At 38.6% G+C, this 12079-nt stretch overlaps 1 protein-coding gene across 2 annotated transcripts; it reads right to left on the reverse strand.

Moving 5' to 3' along the window:
• Positions 1-1571: 1571 nt before the first annotated feature.
• Positions 1572-12076, reverse strand: LOC145462356 (coiled-coil domain-containing protein 42 homolog). Of its 2 annotated transcripts, XR_014041188.1 has the most exons (13): positions 11947-12076; positions 11689-11794; positions 11063-11167; positions 10292-10377; positions 8855-8969; positions 8363-8419; positions 7990-8064; positions 7844-7879; positions 6983-7035; positions 6823-6891; positions 6631-6715; positions 4563-5442; positions 1572-1950 (listed from the first exon to the last, which is right to left on the reverse strand). XR_014041188.1 is itself a non-coding variant. In XM_081445848.1 (12 exons), the coding sequence occupies exons 1-12, from the start codon at positions 12000-12002 to the stop codon at positions 5350-5352; spliced, it is 936 nt and encodes a 311-aa protein (XP_081301974.1). In that variant the 5' UTR covers positions 12003-12076; the 3' UTR covers positions 4031-5349. The 2 variants fall into 2 exon arrangements, 1 of the variants encoding a protein (XP_081301974.1); XM_081445848.1 differs by lacking the exon at positions 1572-1950 and having other exon boundaries at positions 4031-5442.
• Between the last annotated feature and the right edge of the window lie 3 nt (positions 12077-12079).

Below are 12079 nucleotides of genomic sequence, written 5' to 3' on the forward strand. Positions count from 1 at the left end.
CAACTGGGGCCAGGCCTTTTGCGGGTTGATTTCAAAGAAGTACTCTTTCTGATGTGTGCTCAAGGCGAGGTCTCATGTTTCAGCTACGAGTTTCACTTCACATAAGTATTTTTTCCACATGTGTGTATGAAGATGGTTTGTTGGTTCTACTCACCTTTTAAGTCGGAATCGATGCAGAGTACGTGGGCGTTGTCGTTTTCTTCGTCTTGCAAGGCGAAGTGACGAATAAAATTAAACGCTGCCTCAAATTGCGATCCTTTTCCTCGGACGTCGGTTTTGCCGGGACACAAAGTGAAAATGTCACTGTCCTCAGTAACCACAGTTGCAAAGTCAATATGATACCTAAATGAATGACAGAAAGAAAGAAAGGAAGTTAATTAAGACAACTCAGTGCGATTGTCCAACTCGTGGACTTGTGGATATTGAGAACTTACTTGCACAAGTCAATCGTCATTTGTTTTAGAGACTGTCTAAATAATTGACTTTCCCGTATTAAATCATTCGTCTGCGGTTTAAAAATGAAATTTCGATTCCTTTACGTTACTACTTCCCGTCCTTCGTGTTTACTTAGTCCACATCTTGGTCCATCGGTATGGCAGGAGTCATGGCCTCGATCTAAGACGATTTTTTAGGCTTTCTTTTCGCGACGTCTTAAGTTGCGCCCATATCTACTATGGTGTTTAATTTAACAAATCTTTCATTTTTAATTCACAGATATAAAATTTCATATATTTCACTTTCATTAATATCGTAATATTTTATCGAAAATGGTTTATCCAGTCGTACAAAAGAGACCAAATCCGTTATGATATTTCGCTATATTGTCTCGCATCCTTGCCCACGACATTTAAGTTCCCATAACTGAGTTGGACCCTCTAGTGCATGTGGAATTCCCTACTCTTCAAAATAAGATAAATATTTTTTCCTTGCTTACTTTTCCAGCAGGGGCGCAATTTCTTTGTCATGTTGAACGTCTAGAAACCACGGTCCAGTCATACTGGTGTTTGATTTATTTTTGTGCGTTCCGTCTGCCATTAAAATGAGAATTTTGCCATCTTTGCATACACCGCGCTGGATCAGGCGTGCAAAATCTTTAACGGCTGCTTTGGCAACACCTTGAACCGTTTCTCGCTCTGTGGCTCGATAAGATGGCGTCAGAAGAATGGAGGTATATGCGTTAAGTCTGAAATAATTATTTGTCGTAGTTAGTAAGTTAAGCAACCATCCCTCTTTGATGATAAACACCTTTTCGTTTAAACAATGTTATAGAAAGAGCCCAGAGAATTTCCTCGGCTAAATAAACAATAGTCTTCATTTGGCCTGAACTGCTCGGGTATTTGTCCGCGGATATTATCTGTTCCGAGAAGCGAACAGTTTTCCGAGAGCGTAGCTCGAGGAAAATTGTGAGCTTCTAGTTGAGCAACAGATAATATCTAAGGACAAATATCTAAGCATATTTTGGCGGCAAATGGAGTTCATTTTGTTTATTATCCTTCGAATATTTTTCGCAACCGCAAAGTTTTGAAAATTGGGAAATATCATCGTTTTAGCTGGGGAATATTCGGTCACGCGACGCGTTTAGATCAATCGCACGCGAGCGAAAATATTTGATGGATTATAACAATGCTTAAAATGAGAAACCCTTTCGATGCTTGTGTATGATATGCAATGAAAAAGGATTAAATCACTTTGCACACCCGCTCGTCCCAGTTTGACCGCAAGAATGTCATTGAAGACTACAGAGGATGAGATATCTTGTTGAAGATGAATACCCTGTGCCCTCCATATAGGCAGTAATAGCCTCTCACCTGATGGCCTCGCCCTTGTTTGTCCATGTGCGAAATCGCAGCTGACCACTTTGACTGTAGACATGTCCAGGCCCCACGTCCACTGTGATATCGTGGGACTGGTACTGTTTATTATCACGAATGTATTTCAGCATCTTGATTTCTTGATAAAATACAGAAGAAAATTACATTTAGAATAGATCATTTTTTCTTACGACTGTCCAAAACAAACCAACTGTTTGAGTTTCTGAATTTGGCAGTAAGAAATTAAAGCGAACAATTGCATACATGAGCAAGCGGACACAAACTTCTGGAGGCCTAGTTGCTATGATATACAGTTCTTACTTAACAGATCGTGATACTACGATTATCAGTTGAGTAAGGCACGAGGGAAGTTTGGTTACGAAGTTTTGGCCTTGAAATTATGGTGTTGTCACGGGCAACTTACCTCGTTTCCATTGGTAACAATATCAACGGCCGTTGGTCGCCTGTCGCGTCGCCTACAATTTCGCGCGCGTTGCTGCCAATGACGTAAAAGGCCGACAAGTTACCAATGGATACGGAGCCAGTTGCTCTTGACAATAACAAGACTTTTACGTTAAAACTTGGTAACCAAACTCTCGTCCCGCCTTACTCAACTGATAATCGTAGTAAGTCCGTGTGTAACCCTTTGTGCATGTCATATGTACATCCTTATTGACCATTAGAAATAACAAATTGACGTGTTTTTTATGCGTCTGTCTTGTTATTGATCATGAATTTCGTCATAAACATTGTCAAAGTAGCTGTGTATCCGTACACTCCTTTGACAATGTTATGATGAAATTCATTGTCAATAAGAGGACAGACGCATGAAAAACCTACGTCAATTTGTTTTTTACGATAACAAATTGTCAAATTGTCCGCTCTCGCTCGTTGACGCATCGCATGAACTATAATGTGTCTGTCCGCTTATTGACAATGAGTCACAAGTCACAACTGATCGAGTTTCGATTTTTGAGCGAGTTTTATGTTTAACACATAAACCTTAAACTCGTTTGAAATGACCAAACATTCAACACAAATTACCCAGACGACACAAAGACAACCCCACGTTGAGGCAAGTGTGGTTTATTTACACAGATAAGGCTATTTTTCTAAGCAGTTTGACAAATGAAGTGAATATCCGAAAGTGAACATGGGTTGACTGTGCTTACACTGTCTCGTTGGTTTCTCTGTGGTCTTTTAGGTTTCCCGCTGGTTTTTTTTTGTTTTATTTTTTTGTTATGTTTGTCTTTGTTTTTGTTTTCTTTTTTTTTTGGTTGTTTGGTTTTTTGTTGTCGTTCTTGTTGTTGTTTTAAAGTACAAATCATCAAGCCCTTGTGATTAGAGGGTTTTGTTACAGGGGCAGAGCAAAATTTTAGAGTCACATTGAAAGAAGGACAGGGAAAATCAGTGGAAGGCTATTTATCCGACCAATACATGTTTGTTTACCTACGGACACGATCTGAGCTCCTGCGTGATCTCGATCGTTTCAGAGAATTAAGTTTAGACCTTTGAAAGAAGAACAGAGCCGTTCCTGCAGTATGTGTAATTGTTGCGCTTTTAGTTGATTTAATGAATGACCAAGTTACTTTTCTACAAAGAAAGGGCATCGCAACAAATTTGCCTCGGCCGTTTTACCGTGTTGAAAGCACTCGTCGATCGATGAAGGACTTTTGGGAACAGCGATTTTATTCTCTGCCGATTGTTGTGACTTCGATTCTCAACGTTATTTAATCAAGAGAGCTTTACAGAATTCAAGTTCTCCCAGACTAATTCCGTCTTCTTTAGTTAATTCGGATTCTTGTCGGTACAAGCCATATCTACGTAAGTTTATAGCATTTCTCAGGCAGCTCTCTGATCTATCGCTGGTTAATCTCTAATCTAGACGACCAATCTAGACTAAAATAATTCCCGATCGGTTTAAACAGGGTTTTGACTTTTCAGGAGGCGTTACTCAATGGAACAGCTTTTGCCGTTTGTCAATATTGATGACTACATACTGCAATGTACACAAATAAATTCATTTGAGTTAGAGAACAGTACTCGTAAACGTTTTGATGGAAATCATTTTCTGCTTTCGTGACGATCACGCGCGGAGCACATGAAAAGTGAGAAACGTCAATCATATTTTTCGCGCCAAAAGTTTACGCTCTGATTCACAATTGGATTTGCAAGCCAAATCATTCATAATTGAAAAGACCTTGAACTGTGCTGATGACTGGAATTATCATAAAAAAAGGGAATATAAGCGGTGAAGCGAAACATGTGTTAGTGGACTTTTAACAGGCGTAGTAGAAGTGTGGAATATCGAGGGCGAGTATTAGTGGTGTAGCGGTTATCACCTCTGCATTGAATGCAGGAGACCGCTAGGGACTAGAAATGTCCCATATCTAGTACTCAACCAATGTTTTGCTTAGAGACGCCCCCATCCCTCCTGAGCCTCCACATGTTTACCGGACAAATTATTACTAAGATAATAAATTTACTCGTTTGCATCGACTAATTAGTGTCTCAAACTCCACCGTGTATGGAAAGGTCTGCATTCGACGCAGACCTGTGATAAAAGCAAAAACAAGTTAAACCGGTGATACGGCTTAAGGCTCCCGAGGCCGCATCGCTCAATCGACTTTCGTTCTGGTAGCATAGATAAAGCACTTCATTGAAATCCCAAAGCCACAAAACAATTTTAACGTTTCGATTACTTAGCTGAGCCTTTCAAGTTACAGATGATATATGATGAAAATTGCTTACCTTGGAAACAGATCGACGTCTGTGTTCAAAGCACACTTAAAGCCACTCCTTTACCAAATACAATGTGCACACACCACGCACTGCTTTTAAACTAAGGACACCGCTTTTGAACTAAAGTGACGCCCTCTGGGATTAGACGTCGAGGACTACGCATGCGCTACACGTTCCAGATTCCTGGGAAAGTGATTTCATGCGTGAACGAACAGTCGTACTGCGTTTACAGGGTATAAAATTTTGTGGTGGTAACATGAAAAACGAATACAGAGCCACAAAAGGGAACAGGAGTGAACTAGTACCGAATTGAAGGTCGGCGCGGCATCAGAATCAGTAAACCAACCGAACGAAATGGCGCTTACTATTTACAATTCGATTTCCTGTAATTGTTTTCGGCTGATGAGACACTGGAAACTGAAAAAATGTAACAAATGGTAAGGAAATTTCCGCCGTTCAGTTCCGAACGAAAAAAGGTCTACTTCTGGAGGTAGTCTCTAAATTTCCGAAGGGATTTTACGGAAATTTACTGTACATTTGACTTTCCGCCGAAATTTCCGGATTTTCTGGCTAAATGATAAGCGCCCTTGATCGTTTGATAAGGAGGTAAAATTTTATAGCAGATGATCTGTATCTGTTCTCAGGACACCAATGAAAAGGCTTCCTTGCCCGTTTTACGCCCATCTCGGGCCAATTTATTAACGTATACATTTTTAACATGCTGTATGTGTGAATAAATCTAGACACAATATTTACAACTTTCTACAATAGTCCTCCTAAACTAATTTCTGGTTATTCAGCTCATGGCGGATGTGACATTGGTGGCAGCTGTCTCGGCTCTTCTGATTTCATTCGTGATCTGTGTCAGATCTTGGATGAACACTTGAATCTGAAGATTAAAAACGTAAAGAGGAAGCACAATCAGCAAAAGATTACATTTTAAACGTCTTACACGATAACAGACTGGCGAGAATCATGACGACAACAAAACAACGCGCTCTTACAAAGCCCCGTCCACATTACACTGGAGGAATTTGAAAACGCAGCTTTATTTCTACGGTTTTGCCTGCTGTCCACACCGATATAATCCATCAAGAAAACGGAGCTTTTCGAAAACGCTCTTCAAACCGCAGAAATTTGAAAACGCCGGCTTCAGTTGCGTTTTAGTGTGGGCGGAAAACATTTTGAAAACGGAGCTATTCGAAAACGATGACGTCACGATAATCACGTGATTTTCCTGCCCGAGTTTTCCTCAAACACAAATCCAAAATGACCGGTAATTGATGCGTTTTCAGATTCCTCCGACAGAGTTAGGACGGAAAACATTATTTTCATGCGTTTTCAGAGTAAAAGCTGCGGCGTAGTGTGCACGGGGCCTTAGCATGTGTTAGCCCAGGAATTGAGCAAATGCACTGTCGCCACAGGGTAGAGAGTATTCTGCGGTATTTGCGGACTAACAGTCTGTTTCGCATTCTAGCAATGAGCGCCCGTGACCCTCGAACGCCCCAATCCCATATTTACCTGCTTCGTTTAAAAACTAAATTAAAACAGTTATTTTTTGAACTAAATAATAATAAATATTATGCCTTTCCCTTTACATTTTCTAACCACCAAAGGTTGCCCTGACTCGATAATCTTTTGATGGTTCGTCTTTATAAAGGTTCACTTGCTACATAGCCCTAGTCTCGTTAGTTCTTGCCAAGGCTGCGGTCTAAGAAAAACTACGAGGAGCCCAAAGGCTCCTACCCATGAAATCCTGGGTGCCCAGCACGTAAGCTTTTGCCCAAAGGCAAAAGCTAGTGGTCTGTGGCACCCGGGTGTTTTTAGAGCACAGCCCTGCTTACTGATTTCAAAGCCGATTTAACCTTTAGAAAGAATGCACTGCATACAGCACTGCATACAATAAGTCATTTCCTAAAGTAAGCATGTGGGTAAACCAGATTTATGACAAACCCGGAAGTGTGTAAGAGACGGTGCAATTTTCGTCAGTAATACCGAAGAATGGAGAACGCGCGTTCAGACTACTGACTGCGATCAGACGAAGGAAACACTCAGTAGCACTACAGAGAAGCATTACCTTTTCCAGCTGTTTTTCAGTGAGTTCTATGACTGTGTTCTGTTTCAGGTGTCTGTTTACGAGCATAAACAGGTTATGGGTTGCCCTGCCGGTAAAAAACGAACACTTTTACTAAAGGCACTCATGAATGAGCAGAGTCTGACTGAACTAACATTCAAAAATAATCCTTAAAATGTTGACATTTTTACTTACATTTTTATTCTTCCTAAAAGGAGAGTTTTCTTGGCCGCTGTGTTCTGTATGTGAGTCCACTGTGATTCCCTGAAAACAGCAAAGTGTCTGAATTGTAACGTTGATGTATTTGATGAATGACGCATTTTTTCATCAGTGCTGAATGAAAGATAAAGTTTACCATTTGACGGCCACGCTCTGAGCCTTCTCCAGCTGTGTCTGTAAATGTGCAAGCTATTCAATTTAATAGAGAAGGCAAAAATAAGATTATTATCGAGAATAAAAATCGTTGAATGCCAAAGTTGTTAAAAGAGTTAAGTTATGAATATCATTAGGTGGCATTCCTGTGCGTGACGTCGAATTACGTTACTCCTTATATTTCTTGTTAAATGCTTTAATTAAAGCAACTGACCATTCGATCTCTTAATTCTACAAGGCTTATAAAGTCAATCCTTTATAGAGGAATAGCCACAATTAAAGGCTTTTGTAAAGGGAAAATTATAATTAAAGGACAACTTTTACTAGTATGAGAAAATGTATGCTGCAAAACCGATCAAAAGTGACAATAAAGGTCAGATTTTGCAGCATAAATTTTCTTAAACTGTCCACCATGTTGGAACAACTATGGGTAAAGGTAAAGAATCCAATCACACTGATGCGTCGGTTGACACTCGGCTGACAAGCCACGAACAGTCGACCGACAGTCAGCCGACTATCAGCGGACTGTCAGCTGACGCGTTGGCCACTGTTCATCCTTAACCTACCTTTACCAAACTGAACTTAAATGTCTGGTAAATGGAGGTACTTAATATAGACAATATTAATAGTGACTGCATGCATTGCATGAAGTGCAATATTTTCACACCAACAAGAGGCCTGCCCTGTACTCAAGGTTATAAATGTTGTTATCACTTTCCCAAGTCAGTGTATGGTTACATTGAATCTTAGGCATACAGCTATGTACATTACAAAACCTGCATATGTATTGTAAGTTACAAACTAAATTAAACGTTCAATCCATTTAGCAAACAAGGCACCTTACCTGATTATTGTAGTTTAAGATCTCATTATTCTTTTCCTATAAAGCAATGGCTCTCAGTTATTATGAAGAAACAATTTTTACACTCTGTAAACAGTGAAGAAGACAAAGCAGGACTTTCAACTAAACTGAACAGACGTGAGACAAACCTCTGTAAATTTCACCAATCTTCCTTTTTCCTTCTCATATTTTTCTTGGTTTTTAGTTTCTCTTTCTAAAAGGTCCTGAATACAGATGAAAAACAAAATATTTATTTCCATTTCCAATATTTATTTTCAATTAGTATTACTCAGGTCAAATTGACAAAAGTGTTTTTCTTAATTTGAGAAAGATATCTGACAATTTTAAGGGATGTGTTGACGATCAGCTTTTGCTTACAAATTAAAGTTTTTAATTTAGTGTAACTGATTACTAATATTTGGCTCAGCACATCAAACCTTGATGACATGTTTCCAATGTCAACTGGTTAGCTTGCGATCGGTTGTTTAAAAGCAATGTTAGATTAATGTTTCAAATACGTACCTGATGTGTTGCTGTGAGCGTGTCATACCTAGCAATCACCTCCCGAATCTCTTGAAACTGTAACAGGAAGGAAGAGCAATATTTATTAATTTATTGATTATTTATGTCAACTTACTGTGCTGCTTCTAGGATTGTATAATTTAAATATCTTTTATATTTATAATTATGGTGAAATCTTGGTGAGTATTTCAATTGTTGTGCCAGTTTTGTACTATACATGTTATGCATTTCCCCCACTGAAGATTATTAATTGTCAGTAGTGAAAATGCCCTGAGGGAAACCTAACAGCATTGCCTGATTGAGAGTGGAAACCTAAGAGAAGTCTGTTATCACAGCAAAAATAATATTTATTTTATTTAATTTATTATTTAATTTATTACTCATCATGTCATTTTATGCTGTGGACAGAAGTCATAAATTGTGGACAATGATAAATATAGTGCGATAATATTATTCATTGGGAAGGCACTTGCATTTCTATTGTAATCTTACCTCCTCAGCAGACTCAAGAACCTTCTCAAGGTACTGTTGATATATAACATTTCTTTCCAGTTTGTATTGTATGTGATCACGATCCTTCATTAAAGCTGTTGTTTCTTCCTTTAACCTGACAAGAAATTGTGAGTTTACTTTAACATGCCAGTGCTTCAGCCAGAAAATTTTCCTCGAGGGCCAAATTAAAGTGGTCCCTCAAGACCTATTTTAGGGGCCAATTTTTTAGGAAAGGGGCCCAAGGGCCCCCTGTATTGCAAGATACAGAACAAAAAAAATTTCTGGGTACCAGGAAAATAAAGCAATTTACTAGGTTCCAGGATAAAATTTAATAGTAAGTGCTTTTTGAAGTGTTTCTACTCAATAAAGTTTCTTTTGAATCAGAGTGTGGCATTGGTTGTTTTGTTCCTGCCTGGCTGTTCAGGTTCAATTCTGTTTTCACATCAAAAAACCTTGGAAAAGTTACACCAATGACATTGCCCTAAAGATATGAAGGATCTGTGCATTACAAGAGAACAATCCACAGGCATACATGACGTGGTCAATGATCAAGGGCTTCCACTGCATTATACGGCAATTTCAAACAAGGTTTTCTGATGTGAGAGTCTCAATACAGCAAAAGGATGGATTGACGTCTTTTCTTTATGTTGAAGCAAAGACTTTCGATGTGGTTTTCTGGAAGGACATAATGTCTGAGAAAATAACTGTTATTGATCATCAAACACAGAAATGTGATTATGGCGACTAAACTTGAATTTTTGGTCGCCAAGGATCAATGAAGTGTTAGCTGCATTTGGCAACCCTATTGGTTGCAATTTTGAGCTTTGGGATGGCTTTTAAAATACTATGCCTGTGGCCTGCAGTCTTGCAAAAGGAAAGTGCCAAATTGGCCCCTTTTTCATTTTTCTGGGGGTCATCTCTAATTGCAACACAGGATTCCTGCAATGGTGTGGTCTGGTGGAAACGCTGCATGCTGTCAAACATAGTGATTACAAGTGAATGTGATTATGTTGGATGGTGTGGAAAAAGAGAGATGGTGGTAAATGAGGACAACATCAAAATAATAAACAAAATGTCCATTTTGTCCTACTTTCTGATTGGATGTGTTATATTACATTTAGTTTTATAACAATATTCAAAACAAGAGGAAAGCTAGATATTTTTTCTCTGGTAAATTAGGCTACAGGAGAGACTCCTAAAAGGTCGGGGATGCTCTTTGTCTCACTCCTATTTTTAGCTGTCGACATATCTTTAAAAGTTGTACTAAAAGAAATAATAAAAATCGCTGCCTGTCTGTCTCAAAGTGGAATCTTATTGAGTTGAAATGAAGTTCAAGCCAGCCCCAGATTGGTCTCTTTCAGGGTTTTAATTCAAATTTTCCGATGGGCATCCCCGACCTTTTCACATGGGAGTCTCCCCTGGGCCTTAAGTACAAACCTTGCAATTTCTCTATCCTTTGCTCTTCTCATTTCTCTTTCTTCAGCAGCCTTTTTGAGTGCTCTGGCTCTCTTGGAGTCATTTTCCTACATTTCAGGATAAAAATGAGTCTTACAAATGAGACCCTGTTGGAATTCACAGGATTATTCTCTAACATGCAAAGAGGCTAATTTGCTCAAAGACCTGATAACTAAGTATGGAACTGTAAAATGGGCTTAACACACTGGAAACAACAACGCATGAACCCAAAATCAATACGGCAGAAAAGTTGGTTGATGTTATTGTAAAATTAAGATAATGTGGGACCAACTAGGACAACTATTTTTCTCTATGCTGTTACAGTAACTATGCTCATTTTTCAGATTAAAATAATTATTGAATGAAAAATGGTTTAACTACGTTGTAACTTTTGCCAAAAATTTGGGTTGGTCGGATGACGCTAAATGGAGAAAAAAAAGAGGATGGCCTAATGCAATTCAAGAGTTTTGATTGGCTTAGCCATCATGGTATATGAACACTTATACCATGCTCTATAAATATCATAAGTGTAAGCACAATTTTTTGGGGCATCTTTTTATTTTATGTCAGTTTTTTTATATTTTGGGGACGTTTTAAATTATTAAAACAATAATTATTGTTCCACTTGCATTAATTGCTGGATGTGACATGATTATAGCAAACTTGGTGCTACATGCACCTGCCTTGTTGGCGAGGTATCTGTCATCTCATATCCAACGTGCACTCCTGGAATAATTGCTAAATACACTGTACCTTCAAAAACTTGTCAAACTTCAACAGTGATTCCTTTAGTTGATATTCCTTCCTATCAAGCTCTTCTCTTCTTTGTTGAAGGCTTTCCATTTTCATTTGAAATTCCTGTCGCAGCATATTTAGTCAAGAAACAGTCATAAAAGAATGGTCTTGTAATTTGAAAAAGCTTGTGTATGGTAAGGTAGTTTGTGTATTGTAACCTATGCACTCTCAGTATCTGTCATCTTGCTGGTAAGTTCTTCCATTGACGACAAAAGGAGGTCAGTGATTTAAGTTTACAGCTTTTGAGTCAATACTGACTGCGTGGTTTTAAAATCACCCAGACTGTAGCACTATGGCTGTTGTCTGTGTGTGAAGGATTACATGAAAGAAATTACTTCCATAATTAAAATTTTACAGAAGTCTTTCCAATTCTGCCATGTACAGTGTAAGGGGACTCTGCTTACAGACTGTACAATAAATTCAAAACAAAGTTTGCCCCCATTAAAATTTTTTTTTCCGTTTACTGCAAATAAATCAATTAAAATCTTAATTCATTCAAGATCTGCTTGAACTCTATCTAAAAACACTTTTACATACTTAAATTAAGCTTAATTAATTTGACAATAATAAGCTTAATTACAAACCTCTTTTTGAGCTGCCAGTGCTTGTTCCACCTCCGACATTTCTCTCCTCTTTTCCAGGAGCCGTGTAGCAGGAGTGAGATGATCGTCCTCGCGCTCAGGCATTTTTCTAAAAAGAAAGGACAACAAATAAGCTTACTCAGTTAAAAAAAACACTATATGAAAGCTGCCCAGCGTTAGTATATGTACAAAATTGTATCCTTGAATACAGCCCTAAATCTCATGACTTTCAACCCGCGTTGGATTTATTTCGGTACTTACACGAGGATCTTATCCTCAAAGGTAGTTCTAAAATATTCTTCCAAGTTGACAGTCATTTTGGAACGTTTTTTATGGCCAGCAAATTCGGTTTAATTCTGTCTGGATTTCTTCACCCCAAGATGGCGGAGCTGCG

The sequence above is a fragment of the Orbicella franksi genome, chromosome 12, assembly GCF_964199315.1.
Source record: "Orbicella franksi chromosome 12, jaOrbFran1.1, whole genome shotgun sequence".
NCBI classification, from domain to species: domain Eukaryota; kingdom Metazoa; phylum Cnidaria; class Anthozoa; order Scleractinia; family Merulinidae; genus Orbicella; species Orbicella franksi.

Bases quoted from the DNA above. Each gene is read 5' to 3' on its own strand.
- LOC145462356 (XM_081445848.1), bottom strand. From the start codon at position 12,002: ATGACTGTCAACTTGGAAGAATATTTTAGAACTACCTTTGAGGATAAG. The intron at 10,378-11,062 runs GTACAGTGTATT...CCTGAAATGTAG, and splicing joins AGTTTGACAAGTTTTTGAAG to GAAAATGACTCCAAGAGAGC. The intron at 5,443-6,630 runs GTAATGCTTCTC...TTTAATCTTCAG, and splicing joins CTGAAAAACAGCTGGAAAAG to ATTCAAGTGTTCATCCAAGA.